Here is an 11973-nt window from a genome sequence, read left to right as displayed (position 1 = left end):
CACAGCCTGAAAGCCGCCGAGGTCACCATGCCAACAAGCATTAAGCGACATGTTACAGTTGGATTTTCTTTGATTATTAAGGTACAAAGCTCGACTTTTTAATTATTCTTTGTGTTTATTTTTTTATAAAAGGGTGTAGCTGGTTGGCAGGGGTGGATGGAGTATATATGGCAAATTCGAGTAATTGACTTTAATATCAACGGTAGGATCGAGTATTTATCGTTTTACCAAAAATCAAAACTGATGTTTTAAATCGAACAACATTTCAATTACTCCACCCCACAGTAACAATTATTACATCCAAAACGATAGTTTTGGTATATAAAAAATGTGACACCACTCTCATACTTTATGATATAAATAAAAAAATAATAATATATACATCAAGCATAGATAATAATAAAATTATTTTGGATATTTTTCAAGAATTGAAAACTATAATAATTGTAAAGGGGAATGCCAAAATGAAATTAAGGGGAAAGAATTATAAGCAAACATTGCCTTGGAAGTTCGTGCCATTTCCAAACGGTAATTGAACGAAACATAATTGGGAGTATTTAACAAGAAAATCTATTGCTGTTGGTACAACTGTCTCCTTCTCTTTTTTGTCTTGATTGAATGGTTGCTACTACTAGCTGTGGCTCAGCTGTTTTTTAGGGCTAAAAGCTGAATTTGGACAGCCTAGCAAATGTATGCTCTCCCATTCACGGCTTACAAAATTTATAGTCAAGTGATTTTGTGTATGAAAATATGATAAATTTATTTCTATATTTGCATTGAATCTTTTCATCTTTTTTTATCAATAAAAATGGTCTAAATTATAAAGCATATGGATATTAAAAGAAGATTGTTTCAAAAAAATTAGAAACCCGATGGTACAAAAGGAAATATTTTGATAGTTGGGTCCAGCGACAAGGATGGAAAGTTGGATGAAATCAAAAAATCCTCTGGCTTTCACTTATTTCAACTTTTACTTTTAACAGTTTCACCTATATAATGTGTCAGGTATTCCCTCCATGAATTTTTATCTGTGAGACGTGTCAATTATGATAATATCTAAAATTATAAGCAATAATTTTGATATAAAAAACAATAATTTTTCATGAATTACTCAAACATGAAGAAACCATCTCACAAGAGTTTCTGTGTTTACTAATTACTCAAACAAAATTATTTTATTTTATTTTTATATTTAATTCTCAATGATAATTTTAATAAAGAACTAGTTTCATTAAAGGAGAAGTTAGTGAAAAATCCATAATCAAAGTATTTTTTTGGGTTCACTTCCTACCCACAAAATTGTGCTACTATGTCATACAAAATGTGGTACACTTCATGTGGAAATGTGGTACTAAAAAAAGTACCCAGGGACTGAACATAAATAAAATCGACGGCTGGGGATTGAAGGGCAATTTCTCGTTCATTAAACTTATTTGAATAAATTATTTTATTAGATTAATAATTAAATTCTAAGAGTACAATTAATATGTATATATATAGAGTACAATATATATATATATGTATATATATATATTATTAAAATACTAAAAAGAATTAAAAATTTAAAAATAATTAATCATTAAAATTATTTTCAAACAAAGTTAAAATCAATCAATTTTGATTCAATTAAAAATTAATTATCAATTCTTATTTAATTAATAATTAATAAAATATATAGAATGACATATTTTCATATTAAATATATATTCAATCTTAAAATATTATAAAAAAGTATGATTAAAATATTTATTATTAAATTTATAGGAAAATATAATTATATTAATAATAATATATATTTATTTTATATATATGTTTGGAGAAGGTCCGAGTAAACTCGAGACTCATCCCGCATTAGTTTGAGACCTGTTTAGGCTGTATAAACCCGTCCGGTTTGGGTGGGTTTATTTCCGGACCAAGTTTTGACTCAGTCCATCATCATACTTGAAAATAACATGATCTATTATCATCCCTAAATTTTCATTAGAGCTTACCCTACATTTGAAAATATAGATCATAGTTTATTTTTTTCTTGTGATTGTAATTAATGCATTATTTTCTGAATAAATAAATGCATATATTTAACGAAATGAAATTAGACAATATCTAAATTGAAATTAAGAATGACAACAAAACCTTTAAAAATATACATAAATAGTAATAATTGCATATGGTTTTTGTTGAAGCAGCAGTATGTAGTGGCAGGCTCCTCCACCCTTTTAAATGCGAGATACTTCTGCTCCGCCGCCACGCGCCGCTACTATTGGTTTGACTTGCTGATTCCTTAAGGAATTAGATAAGAGTGTTTCAAGTTATGGGTTGCACGGCGTCCAAGCTCGACAACGAGGACACCGTGCGGCGGTGCAAAGAGCGCCGCCGCTTGATAAAGGAGTCTGTTTACGCCCGTCACCACCTGGCCGCAGCTCACTCGGATTACTGCCGGTCCCTTCGCTTAACTGGCTCAGTCCTCGTCGCCTTCGCCTCTGGTGAACCACTATCAGTCTCTCACCATACCCCCGCCGTCCTCCTCCGCACTCCTGCTGCCGCTGCCTCTACCGTTAAACCCCCGGCCTTCATTCCACCGACTGATGATCACATCCCATCCCCATCTGCTTCACGCTCTTCGCCCCCTCCTCCATCACCTCCCTTGTCCACAACCTCTTCCCATCACCACCGCCACCAACCGCAGCCACGCCGGAAAAAGCCTATTAAATTACCCCACATCCTTTCCGACTCAAGCTTTTCCTCCTCTCCACCACCCCTCAATAATTTCACTTTCAAGGCCGCCGTAAATTCAACTTACTCAACCACACCTTCACAGGCATCTTCTGTATGGAATTGGGATAATTTTTACCCTCCCCCCTCCCCTCCGGACTCCGAGCACTTCAACCAACTCCAGAACAACAAGAGAACCGCAGGCCGGACCGGGGAGGACCATTCTGATGATGATAATCACTATACTGATGATAAAGATTCAAGCCATACTGGTGATCGCTATCAGAGACCTTTTGGTATCGACGAAAACAAGCACTTTGATGACAGGGGGTCAGATTACTCGCCCAACTCGCAATATACTCGTAATAGTTCTGCAAGAAATCATATGAAACAAGGTCCTTTGCACCGTAAAGGGCAGTGGGTGAAAGAAGAGGAGGAGGAAACTGAGAGAGAGGAGGTGCAATGCAGTGAATGGGAAGACCATGATCATTATAGTAGCACAAGTAGCTCATCTGACGAGGATGTTGAGGAAGATTTGAAGTCAAGATCTGATTTTGGGACTCGGTCAAATTTTGGCTCGGTGAAGAGTGAGGCAGTTGCTGCAAACAAGGAGAATTCCCATGTGAACGCGAACTTTAAGTTCTCTAGCAAGTTGGAGAAGCTTTCATCGGAGGATGACGGAAAGTCTTCGGCTAGCTGGCGAGATGGAAACAAAGAAGGGACGACTTCTGATCGTAGGGTTGTAGTGAGGCACAAAGATTTAGCAGAGATTGCGGCGGCTATCCAGGAGTATTTCGATAAGGCTGCTGCTTCTGGAGAGCAGGTCTCTGAGATACTTGAGACCGGGAGAGCTCAGCTTGACCGTAGCTTCAAACAGCTGAAAAGTGAGTATAGCTATGGCCTAGTAGATTCTCGAACCAAGATTTTTTTTAAAATATTTAAATATATATATATATATTTTCAAGTAATTGTTCTGTTTCTTGAATTGAAATCTAGCCGATTCTACGCTATTCTCGTGAGATTCTAATTTCCTCCAAAACTGTTGTCCTTTTTCTCACTAATAGTTTTTGGAACGAGTTATCATTTGGACTCTTGATCTTTCCAGTCCTTAATGAAGATTGCTAAAGGATTCACATATCTTTGAATCAGTATTGTGGGATGTACTATGAAGTTGCTTCTTGGTTCAATTTAATTGTTTTTGTTTCCTCTTCTTGCAGAGACAGTCTATCATTCTAGTGGAATGTTGAGTAATCTGAGTTCAAGCTGGACTTCGAAGCCTCCATTGGCAGTTAAATACCAGTTCGAACCCTATTCGATAGACCAATCTGGTGGTCCAAAGAGCCTTTGCTCCACCTTGGAACGGCTCTTGGCTTGGGAAAAGAAATTATATCAAGAAGTGAAGGTAATGGATCTGAATCTCTCAATATCAACCACTTTCGTCTAATCCTCATCGAGGTTTCACATTTTTCATCTGAATTGAAGTTTGGATCTTGTTTTGTTGTTTCATAGACGCCACAGCTGACAATTTCATGAAGCTTTCCCTTTTCTTGATTGCATTTGTAGTAATGTAATGACAAATCCGTTCCTTGAAAAAGCTAGGGGAGAGATTATATAGACTTGGAGCATGTCTCTTTTTAGGGGGTGGTGGTGGTGCTATATTGGTTGTCTTAGCTTATTGATAAGCCTCTGTATGAAATGACAAAAATACCCTGAGTGCCAAAAACAGCCTGGAATCATCTTTAGGATTTCAACTTGGAACATCATGGTGGGTCTGCTTCCAAAAGACTTGTCTTTTAGCTTCCAGCTGGTGTGTGCCTGTCATCACCTAAAAAAAATGCTAATCATAATGAAATTTTTAGGCTCTGGCAAATTTCACTCGCTATGTTTCCACCGAAAGTTCTAATATTGTTCTACAGTGTTTTTTCTGCAATCCTCGAGTATGTTGAGCACAAATCAGTTAGATTTCCAAATGTTTGCCAACATTTGTAACTGAATACTTATCGATATATTGGTTTGTGCCCACTGTGGATAATCTAGGCTAGAGAAGGTGTAAAGATCGAGCATGAGAAAAAGTTGTCAGTGCTTCAAAGTCAGGAGTACAGAGGGGGAGAGGAAGCCAAGTTGGACAAGACGAAGGCATCGATAACGCGGCTGCAATCACTGATCGTGGTGACATCTCAGGCCGTTTCAACCACGTCCACTGCTATTGTCACTTTACGAGACTCGGACCTCGTCCCACAACTTGTTGAACTTTGTCACGGGTATGTATTGCCACCTTATCTTGCATTCAAAATCAAGTGTTTCTGTTGCGTCGTAGTCCACTAATGATCAGTGTTTATGAAAACCATGTTTGAGGTGGTTATGAGGATGAGCCAAACAAATATGAAGGAATCTATTGATAAGTTCATCAGTTATCACCGATTATCACCGATTACATGTCCTGGTAAATTGTGAATAAATTCATGAAATTCCCCTGCACTTTATAAAGGGTGAGAACTGAGTTGGAAATTCCGTGTATTGACTTCCATTTGATACTCACTAATGCATTTATTTGTTTCATTTTTGTAATTTTGTTACTTATCCTACATTACCAAACTTCGGGTGAAATTGATAATGCAGGTTCATGTACATGTGGAGATCTATGAATCAGTATCATGCAATCCAGAACGACATAGTGCAACAAGTTCGTGGTCTAGTTAACCGAACAACCAAAGGTGAACCAACTTCTGACCTGCACAAGCAGACAACACGTGATCTTGAATCGGCTGTATTAGCTTGGCATTCCAGTTTCTGTCGCCTGATAAAGTTTCAGCGTGATTTCATTTGCTCTCTTCATGGATGGTTTAGGCTAACCTTCATCCCCATTAACACCGAGTCAAATAATAGGGAGCTACCAGAGGTTTTTACTTTCTTGGATGAGTGGAAACTTGCACTCGACCGAATCCCAGATACAGTTGCTTCTGAAGCTATCAAAAGCTTCATCAATGTAGTTCATTCAATATACCTGAAGCAAATAGAGGAGCTTAAGATCAAGAAACGAACAGAGAATGTGTCAAAGGAGCTCGAGAAAAAGGCTTCCTCGCTCAGAAACATAGAAAGAAAATATTACCACTCTTACTCAATGGTTGGCATAGGACTTCCTGATACAGGACCAGATAACGGGCACGTTTTGGATGCTCGGGACCCACTGGCTGATAAAAAAGCAGAACTCGCAACATGCCAGATGCGGGTTGAGGACGAGATGCATAAACACTCGAAGGCAGTCGAGGTGACCCGAGCAATGACACTGAATAACATTCAAACAGGGTTGCCTGGAGTTTTCCAAGCCATGACCAGTTTTTCTTTGTTGATCACCGAATCCCTCGAGATGGTTTGCAGCCGTTCGTATGCCATTAAGTGAAATCATCGCATTAAGATGAACATGTGACTTTTTTACCTTTCGCCTTATTGTGGTATAAGGCAAGATAGCAGTAGAATTAAAAGGCCAGGACTTGTTTTTATAATTATAAATACGTAAATACTTTGGAATTTTGCAGCTGCAGTCACCCCGTTGTGTTTTGTGGGGATGATACTATTGTCTGTGTATATATTAATATTGTATTAGAGATTTGCCTTTTTTCCAGCAGCAGAATAAATCCAAAAAAAAAAGTAAATCAGCATATGTAACTATTAATTGTTTAGCATCTTATACTAGCTATGTTTAATCAATAATTTTGCTTTCGATTACAGCTGAATTTGGCTCCCTCATCTCTCAAGTCTCTGCCATCAAAATTTAGTTGTCTCCAGTGATGGATTAGGATTACTCCGCGTCATATGTTCCCCGGGCTGGATCGATGAGCAATCAGCCACTCCCCACGAGCAACCACTGTCAAGTGCCACTTGTAACATAGAGTTCAAAATCCCGGTCTGAGCAAGATTGCACCACTCACATCATCATCGATAATTAATTATTTTTAGATGATATTTATTTATATCATCTCAAAATAATTAATATATTTTGTTTAGAGATCATAATTTTTTTTTGAAACAATTGGGAACAAATTTGATGGCAAAATTTATTGTATTTTAAAATTTGCATTTCTTCATATTTTCGTATATTGAATTTGATTATCATTTCAAGTGAAACATATTTGACTCATTTGTTATCTAACTTATTCACATTAAAATCGTTAAAATACCTACTTTATCATTTATAATATAAAAAAGTAGGATAATACTTATTTTCGTCTTTATTGTTAACGCTTTTTCCATTTCAGTCCCTCTTCAATTCTGATTAGTTTACTCAATCCTTCCAGTTTTCAAAATCTTCCCGAATTGGCCCATATCATTATCTTCACGTTATGATTAACGTTGACCCAATCATGTGCCTCTCACGTGATCATTTCTCCTTTTCATTTTACTCCCCACATGTACAACAACCCTAATCCCCAAATTTTACTCCCCACATGTTTACCTGCTTTTCTATTTCTTGTCATGAATAGGTTTGCAAGATGATCACACAGTTCATATGGTTCGTGGTTCTGCACCATGCTGCTTCTGAGAGCACCATGACATTACTCCTGGTGTCCACCTGCTCCCAGTAGTGGGAGCTCTGGGATTGCTGTTGCAGGTGCTACGTTATTCCCTGGGGTTGATATGGGGGCACTTAGTGGCTCTGGGGTGTCTAGATTATTTGGAACTGGACTCCCTGAGTTTGAACAAGTGCAGCAACAACTTACTCAGAATCCTAACATGATGAGAGAGATAATTAACTCCCCTGCAATTCTAAGCCTGATGAACAACCCTGAAATAATGCGCAGCTTAATCATGAGTAACCCTCAAATGCGTGAGATCATTGACCGGAATCCTGAACTTGCCCATATTCTGAACGATCCCGGAGTCCTTAGACAAACCCTGGAAGCTGCTCGGAATCCTGAGTTAATGGGTGAGATGATGCGGAATAATGACAGGGCGATGAGTAACATTGAATCTTCTCCCGAAGATTAATATGCTTAGACGCATGTATGCGAATGTCCAAGAACCCTTATTGAATTCAACAACAATGGATGCTGGTTCTGGGGCTGATGTAGGATCAAACTCATTTGCTGCCCTCTTGCAGAATCAGGATGCCACTAAAACTAAAGAAGTATCTAATTCTGCAAACACCGAAACTGAAATGGCCTCGGGAACCACGGTCCCGAATGCAAATCCACTTCCCAACTAGTGGAATAATTCCGGTAAGATGAAAACCTTTTTTTTTTCGTGAATGTTATGTTAAGTGATCTGTTTTGCATCAAAATTCCAGTGACTTTTAATTTCTAGGCAGAATTAAGGGCATATTTAGGCGAAGCCGTTATTTAGTTCAGTTGTACTATAATTTTGTTGTGGTAAAGTACTGCTATATCCTTGTGTTGAGTGCAACTGACCTAAGCATGACATTATTGCTAGTTACCATTTTAATATCTAAGAAATGTAGGGGTATCAAAATGCGACGCGACCTATCAATCCGACACGACCCAAAACGAAAAAAATCAGGTTCGGGTTGGGGTTTTTCGGGTTGGGTGGATTCGGGTTAGTGCCATGTTAGGCGGGTTTCGGGTTGGGTCGGGTCGGGTCGAGTCGCGGGTAGCCTGCGAACTTTGTTTTTGAAATATTGCCTATATTTTTATATATTGTATGTTTGAACAAAATTTATTGTATATTTATATGATAAATTTTCATAATTTAATATTTATTTTGCATATTTTTATTTTTTAAACAATTTTTTATTTGATTTAGTAAATATACTTTTAATTTTTTACGATTAAACTTTCAAATTTAAATCGAAAATTTTGTTATTATGTGTTTAAATTAAAATATTATTATTATTTTTTATTTTTTTGAATTTTTTTCATTAATTTTTTAAAAAAAATTTAAAAAAATTAATAAAATTCGGGTTAGGCGGGTTAGACAGGTTATACGGGTCGTATTCGGGTTGGGGTTTTCGGGTTGCTTCGGGTTGAAAAAAAATAAAAAAAAATTTCGCGGGTTGACCCGAAACCCGACCTAACCCACCCAATTGACACCCCTAAAGAAATGATATCATTATGTGGGTCAACATTAATTTTAACGTAAAGATAACGATAGAGATCAATTCGAGAAGATTTTCAAAACTGGAAGGATTAAGTAAATAGTCATAAATGAGGATGGACTGAAATTAGAAAAACGGTAAACAATAAGGACGAAAATGAATATTATCCTATAAAAAGGCAATATCACTACCGACTATACCCAACCTTTTAAGAGCACATTAAATAAAGCATATTCAAATAAACCATCGATCACAAATAACAGAGTAATGATAATCAATGAATCTGCGTCGAAGACGAAACCATGACAGAGGAGTGGAAAATCATGAACTAATGCCATGATTGTGGATTTGTGGAGGAATAAAGAAAAAGAAGTAAGTAGTAGGCTAAATCTAAAATAAAATATATAAAAGGTCACAAAATTATAATATTACAAAAATAGAGATAGACATCGTCAATAAAAAATATATGTATATTTTGGAAAATGTCTCAAGGGTTATTAAATATTACCCAATTCAGCATCGATTAAATGTCTTGATATCATAAAACAATATTTTCAAAATAATGATTAATTAATTAATTATATATATATATATATATATATATATATATATTCACTTTTCTATTTTTCTTGTGAGTATGTCTATTGTAAGACGTTCTCACGAATCTTTATCTATGAGATGGGTCAACCCTACTAATATTCACAATAAAAATTAATATTCTTAACACAAAAAATAATAATTTTTTTCATTGATTATCCAAATAAGAGATATTTGAGATTGTCTCACATAAATTTTTATTTTTCCTTACATATGATAATATCTATTATCTAGCAACAACCTGTAGGATGGTCGTTAATTTGGCAGGTAATGACAAATTACTAAAAGGTGTGTGTGTGTGTGTGTATATATATATATATATATATATATATATATATATTTCAGTATATATCTCGGTCCAAGGTTCAAAATTATACACACAACAATGGCGGAACTAGATATCCCAGATGGGATGCCTAAACTCATCACCTTCCTCTCTTCTCTCCTGCAACAAGTGGCGGAGTCGAACGATCTCAACCACCCATTCCAACCCCAGAAAATCTCAGTCTTCCATGGCCTCAACAGGCCAACCATCTCAATTCAAAGCTATCTAGAACGAATCTTCAAGTATGCCAATTGTAGCCCTTCTTGCTACATTGTCGCCTACGTCTATCTTGATCGGTTCACTCAGCGGCAACCGACGCTGCAGATCAATTCCTTCAACGTTCACAGGCTGCTTATCGCCAGTGTCATGGTGTCTGCCAAGTTCATGGATGACATGTGAGTTTACATTTTATTATTATCAATTTTTTTTTCCAAGAATCTGGTTGCTTCAATTATGAAGTTTTCTTGAGTTGTTAAATTTTATATTTGATGATTTGAGCTGGCTATTATATTCTTTTAACTTTTCATTACAATTTCTTCTAGATTTATTTTCAAGAATCTTACTGGATTTATGAAGTTTTGTCAAGAGATATCGGGCCGGGATTTGTTTTTGTTGTTGTTGATTTTCAAGTTGGATTCAAAATTTTCAGATGGATTGATTGGTTTCTTGAACTCGTTAATTACCTTTTTTTCTCTCTAATAATTATTGGAGAGCACTCATCATGATTAGTTTCGATCGAGTGAATCACCAAGTAATGATATTTTCGAAAAATTAATTAATGAAATAAATTTAACACGATACGGGTCAAATAATAAAATGTAAAATCGATATCACATTGAAGTTTTAAGAAAATTTAATAAAGGCTAAAAGTATACGTTCTTGAATATGACAGAGCAGCACCATATATAAATTGAATGAGATTGGAACAACTCGCTCGGCGAGGGGGGAAGGTAAGAGCTAGCTGTCCAGCTTTCACTTTATTAATATATATCTTATCATTTTTTCAAAATTTTAAATTAGTCTTGAAATAACTGCATGTGGTCACTCATTCAATGTGAGGATCGGAAGGGTATCAATCTATCATATGTCTCCATCTAACATTCGTATCTGAAAGCAACAGGTTCGCCTTTACCTGCATCACTACTCATTATCACATAATCATGCCACATTTTTACATATAATGTTGTACATGTATTCAAAATTCAAAACACAACTTCGAGAAAATCCCTTAAAAAAATTTGAAATTATTTACATTGGTGCAATAGATAAATATCTAGTCGCGTCATCAAATTTCCAAGTTTCAAAAATTGTCCAAATATGTGATCATCAAGCCACATTCGAAGGATTACGAGACATCTTGTGGTCGATGGGATCAAGACGTGATAATTATTTGAATTATATTCACTGACTAAATAAGGCGCGCACTAAGTAGATATTATTGATTTTTTTAAATGTATTGTAGTTCTAATATTGCATGATGCAGGTATTACAACAATGCATACTTTGCTAAAGTTGGAGGAATCAGCACAAGAGAAATGAACTTTCTTGAGGTGGACTTCTTATTTGGACTAGGGTTCCATTTGAATGTGACCCCCTCCACTTTTCACACATATTATTCTTATCTCCAAAAGGAAATGATGCTTCACCCATACATCAGTGCAAAATCTTCCAAAATTTATCTGAGTTTTAACTATGAAGATGAATCATCCCATCAACAACAACAACAGCAACTTGCTGTTTAAGCTCGACCGTTGTAATTTTTTTTTTTAGTAACGTAGATTAGGGTTTTTTTTTTGGGATGGAAAAATATTTTGGTTATGTGCTGCGATTTTCTTGGTCTTGTCTTTTTAACGTATGAATGTTGCGGGGAATATATTTATAAATTCGGAATTATCGAGATTAAATTTATTTCGAGTTTTTTTTATGGTATGGTATGCAGAATTTTTACAGCTTAAATTATATGTCGAATGTATGTGTGTGTGTGTGTTGCACTGTATTGTGGACATTTTTAGAAGAGAAGACAATATTCACGCAACTTTACAGGTGCAATTGATTATGCGAAGGGAACATTATACATGTGCGATCGTGGGAGACTATTATTTTTTATTTTACATGCATGTGCCAACTTGAAAGACGGATTAAGACAATATAGAGAACAAAGGGACCACCCCCACATTCGACTAATCAAGAACAATTTCTTTTTTTTTTTGATGAGATATTTTTTTTGTAGTTGAATAGACAATAATCAATTTATGTAAATAAACCCTTATCATTTTTGCGCTTTTTTTTT

General features: G+C 35.8%; 2 protein-coding genes and 1 pseudogene across 2 annotated transcripts; all 3 read left to right on the top strand.

Moving 5' to 3' along the window:
• The first annotated feature begins 2166 nt into the window (after positions 1-2166).
• On the top strand, positions 2167-6328 carry LOC140810926 (nitrate regulatory gene2 protein-like). Its single transcript, XM_073168849.1, has 4 exons — positions 2167-3596; positions 3930-4114; positions 4750-4973; positions 5332-6328. Exons 1-4 carry the CDS (start codon positions 2312-2314, stop codon positions 6110-6112), a joined length of 2475 nt encoding a protein of 824 aa, XP_073024950.1. The 5' UTR covers positions 2167-2311; the 3' UTR covers positions 6113-6328.
• Positions 6329-7272: 944 nt separating this feature from the next.
• On the top strand, positions 7273-8129 carry LOC140810555 (ubiquitin domain-containing protein DSK2b-like; annotated as a pseudogene).
• Positions 8130-9693: 1564 nt separating this feature from the next.
• LOC140810768 (cyclin-U4-1-like) lies at positions 9694-11591 on the top strand. Its single transcript, XM_073168655.1, has 2 exons — positions 9694-10078; positions 11167-11591. The coding sequence occupies exons 1-2, from the start codon at positions 9744-9746 to the stop codon at positions 11423-11425; spliced, it is 594 nt and encodes a 197-aa protein (XP_073024756.1). The 5' UTR covers positions 9694-9743; the 3' UTR covers positions 11426-11591.
• Positions 11592-11973: the final 382 nt, after the last annotated feature.

This window comes from Primulina eburnea, chromosome 13 (genome assembly GCF_022965805.1).
Source record: "Primulina eburnea isolate SZY01 chromosome 13, ASM2296580v1, whole genome shotgun sequence".
Lineage (NCBI taxonomy): Eukaryota > Viridiplantae > Streptophyta > Magnoliopsida > Lamiales > Gesneriaceae > Primulina > Primulina eburnea.
The sequence above is the reverse complement of the archived record's forward strand: the minus strand, read 5'-3'. Positions and strand labels throughout refer to the sequence as shown.

What these genes read in the sequence shown, in the direction of transcription:
- LOC140810926 (XM_073168849.1), top strand. Translation starts at nt 2,312, where the DNA reads ATGGGTTGCACGGCGTCCAAGCTCGACAACGAGGACACCGTGCGGCGG. An exon ending in TAGCTTCAAACAGCTGAAAA is followed by an intron (nt 3,597 to 3,929) that starts GTGAGTATAGCT and finishes CTCTTCTTGCAG; the next exon opens with AGACAGTCTATCATTCTAGT. An exon ending in AATTATATCAAGAAGTGAAG is followed by an intron (nt 4,115 to 4,749) that starts GTAATGGATCTG and finishes TGGATAATCTAG; the next exon opens with GCTAGAGAAGGTGTAAAGAT.
- LOC140810768 (XM_073168655.1), top strand. Translation starts at nt 9,744, where the DNA reads ATGGCGGAACTAGATATCCCAGATGGGATGCCTAAACTCATCACCTTC. An exon ending in GCCAAGTTCATGGATGACAT is followed by an intron (nt 10,079 to 11,166) that starts GTGAGTTTACAT and finishes TGCATGATGCAG; the next exon opens with GTATTACAACAATGCATACT.